Source organism: Danio rerio, chromosome 10, assembly GCF_049306965.1.
Source record: "Danio rerio strain Tuebingen ecotype United States chromosome 10, GRCz12tu, whole genome shotgun sequence".
NCBI lineage: Eukaryota > Metazoa > Chordata > Actinopteri > Cypriniformes > Danionidae > Danio > Danio rerio.
Window position 1 is genome coordinate 31,939,718 of NC_133185.1, and position 23,134 is coordinate 31,962,851.

General features: G+C 36.6%; 1 protein-coding gene across 4 annotated transcripts; it reads right to left on the minus strand.

The window, feature by feature from the left end:
* Positions 1 to 749: 749 nt before the first annotated feature.
* Positions 750 to 21,855, minus strand: cnih2 (cornichon family AMPA receptor auxiliary protein 2). Of its 4 annotated transcripts, none has more exons than XM_021479172.3 (8): positions 21,765 to 21,855; positions 21,283 to 21,434; positions 19,071 to 19,692; positions 10,967 to 11,035; positions 10,718 to 10,765; positions 7,640 to 7,752; positions 7,410 to 7,553; positions 750 to 2,493 (listed from the first exon to the last, which is right to left on the minus strand). In XM_021479172.3, the coding sequence occupies exons 3-8, from the start codon at positions 19,149 to 19,151 to the stop codon at positions 2,466 to 2,468; spliced, it is 483 nt and encodes a 160-aa protein (XP_021334847.1). In that variant the 5' UTR covers positions 19,152 to 19,692; positions 21,283 to 21,434; positions 21,765 to 21,855; the 3' UTR covers positions 750 to 2,465.
* Positions 21,856 to 23,134: the final 1,279 nt, after the last annotated feature.

The window sequence follows — 23,134 nt, forward strand, 5'->3', positions numbered from 1 at the left end:
GGTTATCATCCTGGTAATGTAGATGATGAACTGAAGCAGCTGAAATTAATTTACAATGACAAAAGGTAGAGGGTTGCTGAAGAACTACTGAGGGATTTCACTTGCTGTCTAGGCTTTCACTACCTTTCTACACCTCCCTTTCTTCATGTGTTCAATACTTTTCCCCTGTGTCATTTCATTACACAACTTCATTTGTAAACTAATTAGGTCTGTTTTCTTTGCATTTGTGGATGTCTTTTGTTGTTACCAACATCCAGTGAAAATTTCAAATCAACGGCACCTTCAGAAATATGTTTCCTGAGAAAAATGATGACATGTTAAATACTTATTTTCCAGGCTCGGATCGTATCGCTTTCTCTCTACAATCGATCCACTTCAGATTTTTTTTTAATCGAGCCGAGACCACCTCATTCAGGCGATCTCGGATCGATTGTTTTGGCGCGGATCCGAGCGCGATTGCTGGATTCACATATGCCAAACAAACCGCGCTAACTGGGCAGACGAGACAGGTTCCGAAACAAAAGTTTAGGTGTGAAAGCACCCCAAGTGTGTGGCATCGACCTAACCCTACTATCTTGTATACAAAGTAACACAAAACTGTGTTTTATTGCTATAATTGCGTTTTATTAAATGTTTACCATCACATTTAATGCATCCTTGCTGTATAAAGAATTAAAAAAATACACGTTTACTTTCCACACCAACGAAAAATTAACAAACAAACAAACAAAAAAAAATCAACAAACTTATTTTTTTTGTAGTCAGCAACATTGTTTTATTACAACATGTGGAATTGCTTTCGGAGTATATAAGATATCCGGCCGTGTTCAACTGAACACAGAACTCAAAGTTACCAAAGGTGCTGTAGCGTACGTTAATGAATCTTGTATAAAAGACAAAAATCATGCAGATATTCTTAAATGCGGATACTGCATGTGAACTAATATTAATCACAAAAAGACATTCAGAGATGACGTCTATAATGAAGACCCTACTCGGCTGTCTCTCGGCCCACTAATAGCGATTGTCCAGAATAGAAATATTCACATTTTTGAGGGTACATCAAGTCAAAGCCAAGATGGAGAAATTAAAAACAAGACCCAGGAGTTTAAATCAGATATGGCGGCGTTGCTAAAAAAGCACTCGTTATTCAATTTGTGCGTGTGTATAAATGTCATAATGAAGGCGTTCTAGTTCATGAGTGATGCATTGGCCACTCTATTCATCTACGAAGCCACAGCTTTAGTTAAATAATCGTTAAATCTACTGGTTTAGCAGACCCATGGACACAGCACAACAACGGGAACTCCAAATGAGGTGTTTCGAGAGGCCCTATTTGATATACACACAACAATTAATGTTGTATATAATCTAACAACACAGACGATTGCCTGAAGAGTTTGTGTTTGATAGTCTGTTGTCAAAAGCATCATCTGTGAACGTCTTCGCTTTTCGTCCTCTGTCGATTTGCTACAGTTCATCTGTTGGCTTTCCGAAAAGTGCTTTTATGATTGGTCACAGTCTATCGAGTATTTGAGAGCTCGGGGTCAGATCTCTTGTGCACGGGCCGTCCCGCACGCCCGTCTCAATTAAGAGTCTGCTTGGTCCTCGTGACGGATGAACATCTAGGGGTCAATCCTCAGATGCGATGCTCCTCAAACAGTTTCTCCGGCTTGTATTTTTATCTCATTGGTTGATTTGCTTTTGAAGCGTCTGTAAACTTCGCCATCTGATTGGACGTAAAAATAGAGTTCTTGTGCATTTTTTTGTTTGTTTGTTTGTTTTAAGGACACTAAGAGAACTACCCTGACTGAACTGCAACAACTGAGCCGTATATTTAATCTATTATTATATTATACCTTTACATACAGGGTAATTGTATAGGTATATCTACCACGAATACTGAAATAGCAAATACTTAGCAGTTATTAAATACTCTGACGCACACACGCACACACATACAAAAGAAGTGGTTGTTATCTGCAAAAGAAAGGACACTGCAACGTAAAGTCCAAGATCTGTTGACTTTAAATTCAAGGAAACACATTCGGTATTGGTCTGGTTGTGTGTCTCTTCGTCGGCGTTAAGAAGCGTTTTGTTGCTATGAGCAGCGGAAATGTTCAGCAGCCCTTGAGAAATGAAACGGTGTTACAAAACATCCACACTGCCTGAGCCTTTTGTTCACCATTTCCTCTCCTTCTCGCTCTCTATTGCACTCGTTTTCATTTGGTTCCACCTGTCCTCTTGTTTTTGTGTTTTTTTAATGGCAGTGATTGAGGCAGCTTTACATTTGATGGCTCCGTTTTCTACATCTGTCCATCGTCCATCCCCACCCAGGAGATCTGAGGAGGAGCTGAACAAGGTCTGTGGAAATGAGGAGAGGAGAGCGCAACATAGTTCGGTATTTGTTCTGTCGTTTCTCTTCTTCTCTTTTTAGAGTCCTCCTCCGTCCTTCATTTGATCACTTAGAAGCTGACCAAAGCGTACACCATACTGCAAAAGAGACCCAGACAGAAAGGAATGAATGAAGTAGAGCATACAAAACTACATAAAGGAAACAAGCACTTTAAGAAAGACGGAACACAAAGAAACAGTTTGCAGATAATGAGTTTAAAATGCAGATAATGAGTTTAAAATGGCTAAAATGGCTTACTAAATAAAAATATTTAGTAAGATGTATTTTCTGCTAACCAAGGCTGCATTCATTTGATTGATAAACAGTAAAAACTGAATATTGTGAAAACATTTTTTTTATTTATGTGAAGTTTCGAGAGTATCACATGCTAATGATTGAACACAGCTGGTCCTGCATTAGCCAATTAATTATTTACCAATCAGAAGATTCCTAAGTCTCTATAAATCAGACGCCCAAGTTTTCGCGATTTTGTTTTATTTATGTAATATTTTTGTGATTTTTCGCAATAAAAATGACAGTAATGTCATTGTCATGTCATGTTTGTGGCAGTAATTCCCAGAAATTTGCGGACAATTTTGTGATATATATACATACAGTTGAATTTAAAATTATTGGCCCCCTGTTTATTTTTTTCCCCAATTTTTGCTTAACAGAGAGAAGAATTTTTCAACACATTTCTAAACATACTAGTTTAACTAAATAACTAATAACTGATTTATTTTATTTTTGCCACGATGACAGTAAATAATATTTGACTAAATATTTTTCAAGACACTTCTGTACAGCTTAAAGTGACATTTAAAGGCTTAAATAGGTTAATTAGGGTAACTAGGCAGGTTAGGGGAATTAGCCAAGTTATTGTATAATGATGGTTTGTTATGCAGACTATCAAGAGAATATTTAGTTTAAAGGGGTTTAATAATTTTGACCTTAAAATAGGGTTTAAAAAATTAAAAACTGCTTTTATTCTGGCAAAAATAAACCAAATAAGACTTTCTCCAGAAGAAAAAATATTATCAGACATACTGTTAAAATTTCCTCGCTCTGTTAAACATAATTTGGAAAAAGTATAAAAAAGAAAAAAAAATTCACTGACTTCAACTATATATATTATTTACCATATTAGGTAGCCTACTATGTTAGCTGTGCAATCTGACACAATGACAAGGACACAAATCAAGCTTCTTTATTTTGGTCTCTTGTCAAGCCAAAGGAAGACTATAATTTTTATGCATGAACTTACTTTTTTCTCTTTCAGATTTCGCTCCCTGGAGCATCTGACATGTACCTCACTCAGAAAATGCATTAGGGCTTCCCCTACTATACACCTAAAACGTGGGTTTTGGTTTGGCTTTTGGTGTTTTGGTTTTCTCTCGTTAACTGCAGGGCAAGAGTTTAACGAAATCACTTATCGATTTCATGAACACCATAATACCAGCCATACGTGTAGAGCACAAATAATGTCTTTCAATTCGATCAAGTCCAGCAGCCGTCATCTTTAAACCAATCTCCATCATTGTAAGCTGCTTGCTTTTCTGTATGTTCCATTGCTCCGTTTTTTAGATGTTTGTTCTCACTTTTTGTTGCAATTTGAAGCAACTTTTTGAAGTCAAATGCACAAAATTTGCGCATGTAATTTAATGCTTGTTAGGGCGCAGGTGCGACACTCAAATACATCACGTCTGCTGCGTATGCAATGTCTATAAGTAAATAATTTAATTGCAAACTGAAATAAAGATATTTTGATCATGGGGTTTGAAATTGGATGTTTTATGAGATTATTTACATTTTTTTGCAAATATTTTGTGTTTAATTGAGAATTTTGCAGGATCGCAAAAAAAATTCAACTTTTTGTTGATTTTGCACTGGATTCAGAGATTGCGGATTCGTGAAAAACTAGGGGGTCTGATAAATAACCTAAGTTCCACACCACAGCCATCTTTGTTTTGAAAAATTCCACCTCTACTCATCCTCCTTTCCTAGATGAGTGGCACTGTTGCCTTACAGCAAGAATGTCACTGGTTCTAGTCCTTACCAAGCCAGTCAACGTTTCTGTCCAGAGTTCACATGCTCTCCCCGTGCTTGCGTGGGTTTTCCCCATGCAGGTCCACCGATTTCCTCCCACCATCCAAAATCATGCAACTAATTTACTAATCCTAATCAGCACCATAGATGTGCTTGTAGTAAGTGGTTATCTCTTCATAGCAATCCCTATTTGTTCATTAGCTACAACAGCAGGGGAGTTCTCGAGATCTACCTGAGCTCTAACTCCCCTCTCGCTCTGCAACGCGAGGGAGCCCTGGGCTTGAGGATCTTATGAGCTCAGGGCTCTCTCCTAGGACAGCATGCTAAACAAGCTTTATAATCAATCATCAGCTAAGCTAAGTGTGAACTCTTGAAGTGGTGTTTAATGTGCTGTATTAAACACAATGGTTTTAATAACCAATTTCTAAAAACTAATATCCCGTATGGTTAAGTCTTCGGTGAACGGTTATTGTGACATTTTCAATTTCATAGGGTTCCTTTTACAGCATCGATGTTGTAATGTAATAAAAATATAATCAGTTAAATAGACTTCAGCATTCATTTAGTTGTTCAAGCGTAATACAAGATGAAAAGCTGTTTACATTGTCAGGATCAGCAGGCGAGTGCAAAAACACCACTGAAAATACTCCAAGACATGGCATGGAGAAAATGCCATTTAATGCAGTGCTTCTTGCACAATCTGAGTCCCACTTTCTATCGTATACCTAGCAGGCAGTAGAGATTGTAGATAAAAAATAAAAAAAAAAAACCTTAAACATGACGATTTTGTAACTGCATACAGTTCACCGAAAAAATGTAATAGAAAATGTTTACAAAATGTCATGTATTATATTTCATATATTTGAAAAGAATAAAAATGTCATTGGAGGGCTAATAGTTAGGCCTTCAAAAAATCAATAAAATAAATCTCCTGGAAAAAGTAAGAGCCATAATAATAATAATAATAATAATAATAATAATAATAATAATAATAATAATAATAATAATAATAATAAATCTAATAATAAAATCATGGTGGAATGTCCCATAATAACAAAACCACCACAAATAATATGAAGGTTAATATATGAAGGTATCTATCTAATACACCTTATCTTGAGTTATAGTTTGTTTGTTTTTTATTTTAATGTAATAATGTGCACCTTCTGTAAAGTTTCTTTGGATTGAGAACTATTGTGAGAAGAGCTTTACAAATAAAATGTAATTAATTGAATTACAAAGACGAACAAAAATCTTCAGAAAAGTTTCAAAGTCATTTTTCATTTATCATTCATTCATTCATTCATTTTCCTTCAGCTTAGTCCCTTATATATCAGGGGTCGCCACAGCAGAATGAACCGCCAACTATTCCGACCCTTCTAGCTGCAACCCAGTACTGGGAAACACCCATACACCCTCGCATTCACACACTAAGGCCAATTTTGATTACCCAATTCACTTATGGTGCATGTCTTTGGACTGTCGGTGAAACCGGAAGACCCGGAAGGAAACCCACGTGAACACAGGAAGAACATGCAAACTCCACACAGAAATGCCAACTGTCCCAGCAGGGACTCAAACCAGCGCCCATCTTGCTGCGAGGTGACAGTTTTTCATTTAGTCTTTGCTATAATGCCTGGGAAAGTTCCATTTGAGAGATCAGGGCTGCTTAGATTTCAGCCGTTACCGGAGAAAGTGCTATTTCTGAAACCTGCTGCTGGCAGAGAGACTATTTGCATTTACAGCCTGCCTGCCTGTTGTACCTGCAGATCAACATGAAAGTCTTATTTGTTTTATTTTGGCTAGAATAAAAACTGTTTAATAAAAAAAAAAAAAAAACATTTTAAGGTCAATATTATTAGCCCCTTTAAGCTATATATTTTTTCAATAGTCTACAGAACAAACCATCTTTACACAAAACCTTGCCTAATCACCCTATCCAGCCTAGCTAACCTAATTTACCTAGTTAAGCCTTTAAATGTTACTTTAAGCTGTATAGAAGTGTCTTGAAAAATATCGAGTCAAATATTATTTACTGTCAATTTATTGTAATTGGGGAAAATAAACAGGGGTTAGTAATTCAAGGGGTAATAATTCTAAATAATTCACTGTATGTGTATATATATATATTTATATCGAATGCACCTAGTAAGTAGAGCGCGCGGGCACCTTTTCTTCTCCCCTGAACTTGTAAATATGATTGACAGAATACTAGAAATGCAGAATTAAGATCGTCTAGGGGGTTGAATCGAGATCGCGATCTTTTAACGATTATATATATATATATATATATATATATATATATTTATATATATATATATAATCGTTAAAAGATCGCGATTATAGTTCTATAGTAAATTATAGTTCTAATAAATGAAAAAGAAGATCATAAAAACTTAAATAAATCATTATTTTCATTTATATATTTTTAAAAACATAGGAACTTGATCAATTTTGTCACTGAAAACCTCTGGGGTATGCTGGTTTGACATTATGTGCTAATTTTAAATGGGCCATTTGAAAGGAAATTAGTTGAAGGACCCCAATCAAGATCATGTGACTGAAGCCCCTTGTGGAGCCCATGCTGTGCACCTGTCAAGTTTTTGTCTCAGAATTTTTGAAATCTCTACAAAAGTGTTTCAAATATATATTTTTCATAATTTCATATAAAAGAAATAGCACTGAATTATGATATAAGTGTCCAACAATGAGGATAAATCACTCTCCCATTATTTGGATATTATTAAGAATAGTTTTTCTTCATTTTTGCTGTCACATCATAGAGCGTACAGTTGAAGACTTGATAAAGTTCATGATCTCTTATATTTTATCAAACATCAGACTTTATTTAGAGGTTTATACTCTATTTGATCTTTATAAATGGTGTTTAACAAAAAAGAGCATTTGTACTGCATTTGTACTACTCATATATAAATGCTTAGTGGTTGACCAAATGAGGAGTATTTACCTGTACAGATAGTAGAAAAAGGACAGAAGGTAGAAGCCAAGCTTGCACCAGGACTCTTTTTGGCAGTAATTCAGGATGTCTGCATTCATCACACTCACTGGATCGTACATAACCTCAGAGCCATCTGCGGGACGGTGGAAAAACCTGACAGTAGGAGAGAGGAAATTGCTACAGGGAACTTGTTTTTAATTTCAGGAGTTAAGTAGATGAGGGTGAGGAAAAGTTTGTACCTCCAGAGGTGATAGAGGAGCAGCGGGATGTTAAGGCCCAGAGTCACCCACTCCCCCGCACACATGAACATCAGGCAGAACAGCCCGTGGATGGAATATTCTGGAACAACCAGCTGGAAAACAGAGTTAGGGACAGTTTCAAGTCTATAGACAATTTCATAAGTGTAACAAGAAGCAATTCAATCATAACTTAATGTTAAAACAGCTATCATAACATTATTTATCATTATGTGGCTCTTTTTGGATTCTGGGAAGCTATAGAAATTTAAAAAGTGAAGCAGGAAATCTGTTAGGACCATTGTTTTTGTTTACATGCATCAAAATTGTCTATAGTTTGTCTTATAGGTCTGTAGTCCTGTAGGCCTGTAGAGTTAAAGGGGTAGTTCACCCTATATGTTTAATTCTGTCATTGATTACTCATCCATTGTTCCCCTGTTGGAGTTTCTTCTTCTGTTTTATCACAAAGGAACATATACTGAAGAACGCTGAGAGAAACAGCCATGTTTACTAAGGATGTCAATGGCTGCTTTTTCAGCACAAAACTCTTCAGAATGTCCAGTTTTATCTTAAACAGAAGAATTGAGGTTTCTGTGGGTTTCACCAAGTCAAATTGAAGATTTTTTTTTTTTTCTAAAAATCAGAGATACATCAGAAATAATCAATAAGAATACAGATGGGTACTGAAAAGATTAGGGAGAACAAGAAAAAGGGAAAGACATTTGTACAGTGTTATTTTAAAACAATATATACTGTGTTAAAGGTAAAAAAATAAATAAAATGATTAAAAAGGGGGGTGGGGGTTGGCAGATGTCTCATATACTTATTGTGTATAAAATGAGGCTCTTTACTAAATATATGTTGTATGTTTAAAGTTAGTCATGTATGATTCTAAGAATTGGGTTCCATCTTCAAATATATTCATCTGGAGTCTAAGGCAATAAGTTGTTTCCATTTCATAAGTTTCTTTAATTGTTTTGATCCATTGTTCATATGTAGGTGGGTCTGATTTGAGCCAGTTAGATGTAATACATTTTAAAAGCAATATTTGAAGTAAATAACTCTCCCCCCCCCCCTGAGCTATGCTCTCAGGTACCATATCTAGGACTGCCCCGGTTGGATCAAAGGGAATATCAATACAAAATGTATTTCCAAGTCCCTTATAGATATCATCCCTGAACTGCTGCAGTTTGGGCAATACCAAAAGATATGAGAAAGGGTCCCTAAATGATCAACACATTCTCTCCAGCATCTGTTAGATGAGCCTATTCTTATCTTTGCTACAATTTGTGGAGTACGGAAATATCTTGTAATGTTTTTCCACTTAAATTTTCTCCATACATTTGAGTTTGTTACTGTATGGGCTTCTAAGTGTATATCTGTCCAGTTTTTTTTTTTGTGTGTGTAATTTCAGCCTCCCACCGTTCTTTATATGCAAAAGTTTTATATGGATAATATGATAACAGACTGTTATGAGGTTTAGAAATAACTTGCTTGCCAGTAGTTCCCATCAATATTTTCATCATTAACTTTTCTGTTTCGTTTGGATTGACAATATTCTCCCATTCTTTATGTTTTGTAAAATAATCTCTTATTTGTAAATATCTGAAGAAATCAGTTCTTGGTAATAGAAATTCTTCTACTAATTGTTTGAATGATTTTAAATAGCTTTTGTTGATAAGCTGATAAATTGAAGACTTTTTAAGACCATGAAGGATGACATTTCAGACTCATATAGGGCTAAACACTAAGGATTTTTAATCACCCAGCACAAATTTTTTTTAAATTAATTTACTTGCCCCATCAAAAAACTAATAAGCCACATATTTGAAACAATGTGTCAAAACAAGTAGACCCTTGGTGTATTCGTACATTTTTTTTAACATAACAAAACTCTTTAAAAAAAAAAATGTATGCACAACAGACTGGTATAATATTAGTTATGAATATAGTTTTGCTAAAAGTTTAATTGAGATGTATTGTTGGTGATTGGATGTGTGTTGGATTGATTGGGTAGCTTTACATAAACTGAAAAATTAAGACCTGTTTAAAATGATTTAACATCTACAGACAATATTTCAGTCAATTTAGGACTTTTTAAGACACCGCTGACATCCTGAAAATGAAATTTATAATAGTTTACAACCACTTGAGTGTGAGTAAATAGTAAAAAAAATACAATTTTTGTGTGAACTAACCCCATGTCTAATAAAATTCAGTGCAATGCTGCTTAAAATGCCATACTAAATTATACCTGCACTTATTTATTATCTAATTTTACCCCTCAAAATAAACAACAACAATTTAGCATTTTAATTTCCCAGTAGGCAACGCAGTGGCGCAGTAGGTAGTGCTGTCGCCTCACAGCAAGAAGGTCGCTGGTTCGATCCTCGGCTCAGTTGGTGTTTCTGTGTGGAGTTTGCATGTTCTCCCTGCGTTCGCGTGGGTTTCCTCCGGGTGCTCCGGTTTCCCTCACAGTCCAAAGACATGCGGTACAGGTGAATTGGTTAGGCTAAATTGTCCGTAGTGTATGAGTGTGTGTGTGGAAAATTAAAGAATGAATTTAGCATTTTAAACGGACAAGGAATAGATGTAGAAAGGCAAAGTGGAAAGTTCAAGTGGATGTAGCATGGCACTTGCAATGTTAAGATCAACAAGCAATTTCCAGCTAAATTAACATATGCATGACCTGAAAAAAAACATGATGCACATACAATTACTCTGGATAAAAGCATCTGCCAAATGCATAAATGAAAACGCCATTACAACCTAGCTGAGTGACTGATGTTATGAAATACATCTTTGTTTTTTTTTATTCTGTCCAGTTGGACATACAATTAGCAGGACATATTTACCTATAGACATCACAAAGGTAACAGAATCTGGTAAATCCAATTTGCAGCACATTAGTGTGTTAATCTAAAATGAGTGTGTTGATCTAATCAAAATGACTCAAATTGACCCAGAATGTAATGCAATGTTATTAAATCTTGCCAAATTGTAATATTAGCGCATGCCTAACACATTTAAAAACAGCTGATATAAGGTCCTCTCCATCTTACTTTCTCAAGTTTCACTCACCCTTCGGAGGAGGTTGCAGATTCTCTCAATGTTCAATATTCTTTCCCTCTGAGAAAAACACAGAAGAATGCAATAAGATTTCTAACAGCATGCTTCAAGTGTTTTGTAAGGGTGTACAGGAATGCATGTTGTGTGTGTGTGTTCACATGTGTGCATGCACACTGGAGAGTCATTCTGAAACCCGCTGTTCACAGTCGGAAGAGAAGCTCAAGCCTTTTAAAAGGAATCGTGATCTAAGAAAAGCCTTACCGCTCTGGTGGGGTTGCTCTGATCGATGGGGTTTTTGAAGTCTGTGCGCAGCTCATCAAACGCAATAATCTTGAGGAAAAACAAACAGAATTTGTGTTACACGATCATTCCAACAAAACCAATGCACATTTAGCTGGCTTAAGAGGATAAGTGAACCATCTGTGATTTTGTTAAACTTTTCATCACGGCTAAGTCATGTTCTTCCTCCCTGCTTTTCCCCTTCCAGTTGCTTGTTAATGGACTTTAAAATGGATATTTACATGATATTCCACCATCTTATATGAAATTCTGTTCAGATGTGAGCAAACATGAACCTGCCAAATAATGATAAATCATCACTTCAAAGGAAGAAGATTAGAGAAAATTGTCCACTAAGTGACGAAAAATAAGTCTTCGATTGACTGTTCTCTAGAATAAAGTGCGCAAGATGAGCCATTAAAACTCAAATAGCATCGATCATTCATTTATTCATTCATTTTCTTTTCGACTTAGTCCCTTTATTAATCAGGGGTTGCCACAACGAAATGAACCGCCAAATTATCCAGCATATGTTTTACGCAGCGGATACCCTTCCAGGTGCAACCCATTACTGGGAAACACACACACATACACTACGGATATTTTAGCTTACCCAATTCACCTATAAAGCATGTGTACTTATGGAGGAAACCAGAACAGGAGGGAACCAGCGATCTTCTTGCTGTGAGGCGACAGCGCTACCCACTGCGCCACCGCACCATCCTCAAATATCATCATTACAGTCAAATAAGAAAAAATAGCTGCACACTTCATAACAACTTTGTTTATTTTTATATTAAAACTATTTATAAAATAAATAAAACATGTAATTATTCAGTTAGTTTATTTTCTCAAAAGTTGTAGTTTTCTATTTTAAAAAATTGTATAAACATAGGCCTGTTTAATAAAAATAACAAAAGAAAAACACAAAAATTGAATGAAACTTCAACTGAAATTTAAAATTAAGAAACTTTTAATGAACTAATAATGAAAACTACAACATTTTTTTTGCAATCTTAAAATAAAATTGAAATGATTTGCAATCATTAAAGACAATACAGCTAACACCACATCAACACATAAAAAAAAGTTGTTGTTAAAGTTGTTGAGTTGTTTTAACCAAAGGTTGCTGGTTCGATTCCTGGCTGGGTCAGTTGGCATTTCTGTGTGGAGTTTCCATGTTTTCCTCATGAATAAAGAGGTTTACACTAACGGCCACTTTATTAGGTACACCTCTCTAACTACTTGTTAACACAAATTTCTAATCAGCCAATCACAGCAGCTCAATGCATTTAGGCATGTAGACATGGTCAGGACGATCTGCTGCTGTTCAAACTGAGCATCAGAATGGGGAAGAAAGGTGATTTAAGTGACTTTGAATGTGACATGGTTGTTGGGACCAGATGGGCTGGAGTATTTCAGAAACTGCTGATCTACTGGGATTTTCAAGCACAACCATCTCTATGGTTTACAGAGAATTGTCTGAAAAAGAGAAAATATCCAGTGAGCGGCAGTTCTGTGGGCGTAAATGCCTTGTTGATGCCAGAGGTCAGAGGAGAATGGCCAGACTGGTTCCAGCTGATAGAAAGTCAACAGTAACTCAAATAACCATTCGGTACAACCGAGATATACAGAATAGCATCTTGAGGCGGATGGGCTACAGCAGCTGAACACCACACCGGAAGCCACTCCTGTCAGCTAAGAACAGAAAACTGAGGCTACAATTCTTACAGGCTCACCAAAATTGGACACCAGAAGATTGGAAAAATGTTGCCTGGTCTGATGAGTCTCGATTTCTGCTGGGATATTCGGATGGTAGGGTCAGAATTTAGCATCAACAACATGAAAGCTTGAATCCATCCTGCCTTGGTGTTGGTGTAATTGTGTGGTGGATGTTTTTTGGCACACTTTAAGCCCATTAGTGCCAATTGAGCATCGTGTCAACACCACAGCCGTGTCAAATCGAGTATTGTTGCTGACCATGTTCATCCCTTTATGACCACAGTGTACTCATCTTCTGATGGCTACTTCCAGCAGGATAAAGCATTATGTTATAAAGCACAAATCATCTCAGACTGTTTTCTTGAACATGACAATGAGTTTACTGGACTCAACTGGCCTCCACAGTCACCAAATCTCAATCCAATAGAGCCCTTTTGGGATGTGGTGGAAAGGGAGATTCGTATCATGGACGTGCAGCCGACAAATCTGCAGCAACTGCGTGATGCTATCATATCAATATGGACCAAAATCTCTGAGGAATGTTAGAGGAAGTACCTTGTTGAATCTGAAAAGGGGTCCAACTTGGTACAAGTAAGGTGTGCCCAATAAAATGGCCGGTGTGTATAATGCAGTAATTCCCAGTAGCATTAGCCAATTTATTTGGTCAACCCTCACATCATGACTGGCGTTTCTTTTTGGTGTGATGGCGTTACAGGATTCTCCCAATGAACAGGTTTGTCTAGTATAAGGTGAAGGAATGTGAAGGAATGAACAGCATACTCAGGCAACAGGGAGTAGGGAACACTGCGTAGGGACCCAGTCAATCGGAACACACAGCTCATATCTTGCTCACTTTGTTCTCTGTAAACAGATGCAGTTGCCATGGCAATCGGGTGTCATGGTTACCATAGAAGTGAATTCTTACTGGCTGATAGCCATGTGAAGATGGGGGGGGGAAGGAGGGGTAAGGGGGGATGGAGTGTCAGATCGAAATTACGGTTTGATAAGCGTTTCAATAACACGCTTTCTCAGTCATCCGCAGACTCGCAGCCTCCCCCACTCTCTGTCTCCATGCTCTCCTCTTCTCACATACATTTACACTCGCACCAAATGACTCATGTTCAGATTCTCTCCCACTCCTGTCATTAGTCAATGCTCAGTCATTTCAAGTCTGTTTCTTAATGGCCCTTTGAACGTCTTACACGTACAGTCTGCCGTCTAATCTTGACTTCTTGTGTTTTGGATGCTGGAAGTGTTGCTCTCCAGTGTTTTAGCGGTGTTTCAGGACGATTTTAGCCGTTCAGGGCCATTGTGTTTGTCTGCTGTTTGCTTTTTGCGAGAATATGAAGAATACAGATGATGCTGGGGTCTCTGGCGGCGACTGTGTAAATTTCATTTGTGATTCTGCAGACAGCAGGCAGGCACAGAACAACCGGCCGAGTTCAAATGAGATGTTGACCTCTTCCTCTTCAGCGTGCGTGTGTGTGTGTGTGTGTGTGTGTGTGTGTGTGCGCGCATCAGGGAATGGTGTTGAAAACAAGCCACACTTAAAAATCTGAATTCTAAAAAGTAAATATTTTATAATAATATAATAATGCTGAATCAATATTTGTATACATATTTAGTAAGTGATTTGAGGAATAGATGGAGAGCAGCAGGGTCGCCTCACAGCAAGAAGAAGGTCGCTGGTTCGAGTTCTGGCTGGGTCAGCTGGCATTTCTTTTATGATTTGAACTCTTTATTGATTTGTCTTATTTTAAATAATGCAGATGAATATCAAATAAAATATCTGGGATCTTATTCTTGCAAGAATACATTCATCATCAATAAACGCTAGGCCTACTCTCATTCAATTCAAGGTCGTGCACAGAATACACTGGGGTCTAGAAATAAACTGAATAAAATTTTGCCTTCGCTGTACAATCGAACCAGCCACACTGTTACACACTTTCTAGTCTGATTTTTGGGGAAAGTCTTCATGTGTTTTCTGCTGTTTTTTCACTGTCAGAAGACCCAAACCCCTTAACAGCACTGTTTGGAATCCTGCCCGAATATGTTGCATTAAATTCATTACAGGCCGATAGTGTAGCTATTGCAACCTCACTGGCTAGACGACTTATTCTTATGAGTTGAAAGTCAGCAGTACCCCCTTCTTATCGGCAATGGGTTTTTGATTTCTTACATGCTCTTTAAATGAAAAAGATTCGGTATACGCAATAAAACAAAAGCCAGAACGGTTCCAGAAAGTCTGGAGCCCTTTTATAAAAATTTTTAAGGAGACCTATATCTTAATTGCCTTTAATCCTTTCTTTTCTTTGTATTATTTATTTATTTTTGTTTGATTTTTATTATTCTTATTTTGTTATCTTATGTTCGTCTATCTTTGTTTATATATGTGGTATTTTACCTTTTTTATACTTATTTAGTGCATAATGATGTTTTCCTAATAATTTCTTGTTTGGTGAATTATATCAGTGTGTATATCTATATGTTTTAATATTATGTATATTTTAATGTCTGACCTAAGATGAACCAAATCAAAAATTTTAAAATCAAAAAATCAAATACAGAGCATTAACATTAAAGCAGAACAATGCAAAATAATTAAATGAATACAATAAATAAATAACGTCATATAAACTGCTTAAGTAAAGCAAACCAAAACACATATTAAATAAATAAATAAATACATTTTAAAAAGGGGGTGGGGGTTGCTATGAATGAATGAATAAAGAATAGATGGCTAAATTGATATTGTGAAATATTTAAATTTTATAAATTATATTTACATAATGTATATATGTGTCTAAACAATTAAAAAAATAATAAATAAATACATTTTGAACAAAAAATATATTTTTAAATTATTATTATATAATTTACATTGTCTACTAGATTTTTTATTGCTGTAAAACATACAGAATATTAACATATTAATAAATGTATTATTATTTGTTTTAAAACTCACAAACTATTCTTCAAAACTAAATTATTTAATTCATTTATTCACTTTCTTTTTGGCTTAGTCCTTTTATTAATCATGGTTCACCACAGCGGAATGAACCACCAACTTATCCAGCATATGTTTTACGCAGTGGATAATTTTAGATGAACATTTCAGATGGCACTTGGTTTGGTGGTTGGTTCTTGCATCTGAACTCAAATATTTATTGGCAATAGTATATTTCTTACACAATTTTCTAAGTCTGTATAAAAAATTTGTCTAATTAGAGTAATGAAGAAAAACATAAAACTGTTCTTAAATCTTTGTCAGAAGATACATTATTAAATCTATTACTGACAGTATGTGTATATACTGTGTGTGTGTGTGTGTGTGTGTGTGTGTGTGTGTGTGTGTGTGTGTGTGTGTGTGTGTGTGTGTGTGTGTGTGTTTGTGCACAGCTACACACAGGTAAACTCCCACCTCCTTCCTCCATTTTTTTTGTATCCGTCTACTTGTTCTGTAAATCATTAATCATCCATGACTCAGAATGTCTGCTCTAATAATAACTGCAGTGATTTGTATTCACCTCATGGATAAGGGCTCTTGTTAAGGGCAGGGGAGACAGCTTGGACAGACACACACCAGTCTCTGCACTCAAGAACTGGCACACACACATACACACATTCACACACACATTCACACTTACACAGTCAGAAACTTGGCGATGACATGGATTCTGATGCCAATTGAAATGAAAGTGTGAAAGTGTCGCAGGTAACAGGAACTCGTACACACTCTTAAAAATAAAGGTTTGTTAGTGAAATTAGTGCTTTCATGAAGAACATTTTATCTCTTAAATGGTTATCTTGAGTGGCTAGTTACCCGGAACATACTCACTACACACTCCGTTATCCTTTTTTTAAAGTTAGACATCAGCCTTCTTAGTATTAAACAATACAACAAGGAAAACAATACAAAATAATGTAAGGTTTATACTTAAATTCTTTAAAAAGTGTATAGGGTCACTAGTGGCCTGAGGTATTTAATAGTGTAAGAATATTTCTTTCACAATTGCAAGAATTCATAATAAATGTCAGGTGATTCAATAAGCGCAGTTTACCTTTATTCCTATACTGTCGGTGGCTGATGATGGTGTGATGTTTTGTCATAATTGAGCGGTGCAGGAATGACGTCAACAGGTGATGTATCTGAAGAGTGCGGGGGGTGGGTGGGTGACGTGCATGCGATGATCTGAAGAGCGGGGGGGGTGAAGGGGTGGGGGCGTGGGCTTGCGTGATGTATCTGAAGACCGGGGAGGGATGCGGTGGACAAGGGTACGTTAAGTATTTGAAAACCAGGCGGAAGACGCGTGATTTTCGGAAGACTATCATTCGTTTGCGGGCATTGGGTAGTCTATATGCATTTGCAGTAAACTCCCGGAAGTTCCGGGATACTTGGGATATCTGCAACATTTTTGCTTTACATCGTAAATTAGACACACTCATATAAAAAATGTGAATTCTGTGTATTTTATAAATCAGATGTTTCTAATATATAATTAGGTTACAATGTTTGAGTTAAAGTTGAGTCTGTGTGAAGTATCGTCAAGTTATGTTTACGACAGATGCTATTTTACTGTTTCATTGAAAACATTCCAATTATAACATTACCATTATATTACTCCATATAAATGTTTTAAAGGGACCCCAGGAAAACTATTATTTCAGCATCTGATTTAATTCTCTCACTGCTTTATTACCACCAGGGCTGGCGCATCCATAGAGGTGACCTAGGCGGCCATCTAGGGCGGCAGAATAGAGAGGGCGGCATCCCCGAAACTATCCTCACCACCCGCGCCCCCAGTTATAACCGTGTCTAGGGCGGCAGAATAGAGAGGGCGGCATCCACGACACTACCCTCACCACCCGCACCCCCAGTTATATCCGCGTCTAGGGCGGCAGAATAGAGGGTAGAACCCCGTTTTCACTTTAGGGTTGAGGCGGCGTGACTGTCCATTGCCTAGAGCGGCAGTTCAGCTTGCTCCGACCCTGATTACCACTGGCATGAAACCAAATATATCATCAGAAAAATGTGTGCCATTGCCAGGGGTGCCGCTGGCCGATACGGGCACTATAACAACATTTTAGTGGGGGCTTTTATGGACTAAAGAGAGGAGCAGGGGGGAGGTGTCATGGACGAAAGTGAAGAATGGGCCGGGGGTGGTGGGGTATTGGTGTCCCGAAACTGAACAGCGGGGGGATGAGTGTTGGGGATGTGGACAAAATTGAAGGGGGGGTTGATTGGGCCCCCTAATAGTAACTCTGGGGTAGAGCTGGGCCGATAAACAATATTATATTGAATCGCGATTAAATTTAGGTCAATAACATTAATAAGCGCTGGACTTTTTTTACTCTGTTTTGATCTAAGAGCCAATCACACTGCACAAATGTGCAACAATGGGAATCTAGAAGTGTGTTGATGTTAGAGATGTACCGAATTTTTGTCGAAGTTATTTTTGACCGAATTATCAGTTGAAATTATGTTTTACCATTTAATGCAGTGGGCCTCAATGTTTTTATCACCGTGGGCCGGTCAACGCTTGACAATTCTACCGCAGAGGTTGGTGGGGTGTAGCGGTGTTGGTAGGTTGCTGTCACTCTGAACAGTCTGATTTATGGAAAAAAATTACAAAGCACTGGAGTGTTTAGTTGTTCTGTGTTTGTCTGAGATAATTAGTCCACCGAAATGTGTATATTCCATACAAGCTGAAGCTGATTGGTCAATTGACTCAAGGCACTTGTTGTCATGTGACTTGCAGTGCGCTCGCGGAATTTATTAACCTGGGTGTGTGCGTCTGGAAATGAATGTTGATGCAAACACTTAAATCAAAATATATATTGTTATTGTTCAACATGGAAAATTATTATCAAGATTGCATTTTTGCCATATCGCCCAGGCCTACTCAGGAGGCCCCAGAATGGCGTTGGCCCTTCATCTCAACTTTGCCCCCCCTTGTGGTGCCACTGGCTACTGCAGTAGCTAGAAATCCATCCTTGTTAGACATAGACAGCTGAATTAACAGCTGAAAAATATCCAGTAAACTATTATGTGCTGTCATCATGGCAAAGATTAAAGAAATCAGTTTTTAGAAATGAGTTATTAAACCTATTTTGTTAGAAAATGTTATGGAAAATCTTCTTTCCGTTAAACAGACATTGGGAAAAAAATATATATACAGGGGCTAATAATTCTGACTGTAGGTCAGGTTCACAACAGACCCAAAAATGTAATAATGATATCCAAAACATTCATGCATTGATGCATTAATAAAAGTTTCTTAATAGTGTGTTCGTTCCATAAATAATGTCAGGACAACCTTCATTTTTAAGAGTTTTACACAATAGATGGCTCAAAACGTACCTGCCAGATGACGAAGAAGATGAGGGCGGCGCACAACACGAGTGTTAACATGTAGCAAAAGGCCGCAAAGGTGAAGGCCATGGCTGTGCCAGCCAGCCTGACGGTGATCCGGGTCGAGAGAGGGCGAGGGGGAGAATTCCCCTGCTCTCTCTCTCAGTCTTTCTATTGACGGCGTTTGCCCTCACTCTCAGGGAAGTCACAAAGCACTTTCCTCTTCCTTCTTCTTCCCTTATTCCTCCTCTTCAAGCTTGGGATGAAGCCGGGAGAGAATTAGTGAGGAATCTTCTTGGTCTGGAGCTGCAGATAGGAGGCGTCTGGCCAGTTATCCGCCTCCGCCGGCTGAAGCGTCTTGTACCGTGTGGCGTGTTCGAGTGTAATTCTTTCTCTCTGTCCACCTAAGATAACTGCTGGAGCCGTTTCCCCTGTTTCTTCACTCGCTCTGCTGCTCTCTCTCTCTCTGATTGGCAGAGGGGGTTTGTACTGTATGTATGTGGAGAATCGCTCTCCTCCCCCGTCTCTAAGATTAGTGCTGTACACTGAGTCCACACACCTTATTTACAGCACAACACCTTACAAAATATCTGGTGGACACATCAGAGGAAGAACGTCCTCGGTTTACCATCTGAAAAACACACATTGATTGGAGATGTGAGGTAAAGGACAGCTGCATGTGTTTGACCCCAACTCGATAAACGATTGTTGACTAGTGATTACAGTTTTAAGTGCAAATGTCTTGACATTTTAATCAATAACAGGACATATACGAGCATCTAATACGACCGGTCATCTTACAACAGAATGAAAGTTAATTGATCAATTTCAGATTCAAGAAAATAATTGATCAGTTTGGAATTCCAGAAATTATATGAAAAATATATGAACTTTTAAAGAGGGAATGCAACATATTGTTTCAAAGTGAGTCATTAAGTAATTTTATTAATGTATGAACACATGAACGATTTTAATCTCTAAACAAGTTCAAGAAATTACTTTTTAGACACTTTGTGCAACATTTTGCTTCAAAGTGAGTAATGGAGTAATAATATGGATATATAAACACATTATAAATCTTGATCTCAATGCAAACTCAAAATGACACTTTTTTTCAGATTTGTGCAGCATATTGCTTCAATGGTAATTTGTCATTTTAAGTGGCAATAATTTATCATTCAAGTCATAATATTATTAAATGAACACTGAATATGTCTATATATCAATATTCTCCATATATCCATTAGAACTTGTGCAACATACTTCTTCAAAATGAGTCAGTGATAAATACGATAAATGTATGAACACACATGGATGATTTTAGGATCATTTAGTCTTTATGCAAACTCAAATTTTTCCTTATTTTAGATAGAAGTTGTGCAAGATACAGCATCAAAAAGGAAATATCCTTCATCGTTTTTAAATGCTAATCATTTCAATTTAGGCATTAAGATGATGATTTTACGACAATATATTAACCTCAAAAAGCATTTTTAGAGAGAATGTTTTGAATTTATGCAATGTATTGCTTAAAATGATGATTTTACTACAATATATTAACCTCAAAACACATTTTTAGACAGAATGTTTTGAATTTATGCAGAGTATTGCTAAAAATTATGATTTTACGACAATATATCAACCTCAAAACACAATTTTAGACAGAACGTTTTTGAATTTATGCAGAGTATTGCTTAAAATTATGATTTTACGACAATATATCAACCTTAAAACACAATTTTAGACAGAACGTTTTTGAATTTATACAGTGTATTGCTAAAAACGATGATTTAAGTATATCAAAAACATCTATAAATAAATATAAATAAAAATTAATCTTTGTTTTTTATTGAGCAGCTTGCTTAATATAAATTTATATGAAATATGAAATAATGTTTTATGTCTATTTATTGACCTAAGACACAAACACAGACGCCATTGCATTCATTTAAAACGTAAATACTCTTGCTGAATATTTCATTTTGGCTGATGTAAGGAAACATCTGATTCAACCAATCATAATGATTTAAAAAAACAACAACAAATGCCTCTTTTTTTTTTTTTTAAGGAGATTTGCAGCCGTGCATAAATCCATAACAGAGCTCTAACGGTGTGTAATCCCTCCAAACAGAGCAAAGCGTGGATAAACAAAGGTGTTGAAATGATAGTGGAAAATGGTGAACTAAGTTACACAGCAGGCTGTAAGAACGCAAGCGTTTACCTGTGTTTTCTGAAGCAGCGACACAAGTCTGTCTACGTCTGTCCTCTCTCCCCTCATTTTCCTTCCATCAATCTGGGTCGACACCATGTCAGAAATCTGTGGTCCGCTTTGCTCTGGGTGTCAGCTTTGGTCCCATCACAGTCTCTCATTGGCTGCTGCGACCAGGTATGAAACAGCAGAAAGAAGCCAAACATGCATGAACGTGCTGGACGTATATATTTTTGCTCTGTTTTATCTTGGGCTTCTGATCCTGCACAGCTTTCTGAAGTCTGACAGTTAATTAACTTAGCGTTTTTCTCTTTCTCCCTCCTTTCGCCTGCTTTACCCATTTCTCGCTCTCATTCCTTCTCTGCCTCTCAGTTTTTTAAAATATGAATTCAAGCATTTCCTGCTGGTATTTGATCTCAAAAGCAGAACCAATGGAAAAGCCCCTCTCTCTCGCCCTCGTCTCTTTGATTAGAATAGAAATATGATGTTATTACCTCTGCATGCGATGCTCAACTACATTCAACAGTCTCCTCTTCCTCCGTCCCTGTATTTTCTGCCCTACTCTCTCGTTCCCTGGAGAGATCTGAGGGGGCAGAGGGAGCTCCGAGTCTTTTCTTCTTTGGCTTCCCTTGTTTGTCTCTCACTCTCTCTCTCTCCCTCCCTCTTTTATTCTTCTCTTACTGTCTCTCTCTCTCTCTCTCTCTCTTTCTGTGGTACCTGCACTTTTTAGATGAAGTGCGTCTCTGTCACTGCAAGAGAGATGCAAAAACGTTTGATTGTTTGTAGTCAAATCTGCAGTCATGTTTTTAGAGATCAAGAGTGGAGGAGAGGTATTTTATTTCATTCATAATGTGCGCTTTAGAAAAATTCCATTAAATTGCTCTAAATTTATATTTATTTAATCTTTAAAATAAAACAATCATAATTTAGATTTGACATGCTGTACAAACATCTCAAGTACATATATGCAAATACAATATATAGGGCAGAATGTGCATTAGACTACTCAAAAATACATATTTTTGAAGAATTATTGCATTATTTTGCATGACCACTGCATATTTCAAAACAGTGATTTATATTTGTATATGTTTATTATTTATATTATTTTTATTATATAAATTATTACAATTATTTTTTGTGCATCACATTAATTAATTGCATTTTAAATTATATTTAAACTGAAAAACGGACAATATATTACAGTGCTATCACAGGATTTCTTTTTTTTACTGTATTTTAAATCAAATATATAAACGCGAACAGCAGAGGCTTTATTAAAATATTAAAAATATTCATTCCGGATTATGTTATTATACATAATTTATTAAGTAGAAGCTGCTATTTCTTAGTAAAATGTTATTTAAAAGCCCTCGCAAAACTAACAAAGCCATGATAATCATTGGTCATCACTGCTGTCCTACATGAAAACTGTAAAACAGTTACTGGGATTATACCATTTTAACTGAGTAGAACTGGATTCTTGGATTTATATTTACCACAATTATCATAATAGCATTTTAGGTAACACGTCATTTCACAGTATTTTGCTGTAATGTTACATATAATTACTAATAACAGTATAATTACAAGCAATTCATAATTACAAATACCAATCCTAACACTATACAGAGTATATACAGGAATCATAGAGTGAAATTCAATACCTTTTAAGACCTTTCTTAAGACTCTTTCAGTACATTTTAAGACGAGGCAAGATTTTAACTTACAGTATGTTTACTAAATATTAATGTAGTAAACTAATCTATTAAGCATAATGTCACGTCTAGCAGGATTTCATTAATTTCTACACAGCATCCTGATATTCCAGCCTGATCTCACGAGGAAACCTAAGTATTTTACG

Coding starts and splice junctions, on each gene's coding strand:
- cnih2 (XM_021479172.3), bottom strand. CDS start 19,151: ATGGCCTTCACCTTTGCGGCCTTTTGCTACATGTTAACACTCGTGTTG. Junction 7,554..7,639: donor CTCCTCTATCACCTCTGGAG/GTACAAACTTTT, acceptor TCCTACTGTCAG/GTTTTTCCACCGTCCCGCAG. Junction 2,494..7,409: donor TTTTTCTACTATCTGTACAG/GTAAATACTCCT, acceptor TCTCTTTTGCAG/TATGGTGTACGCTTTGGTCA.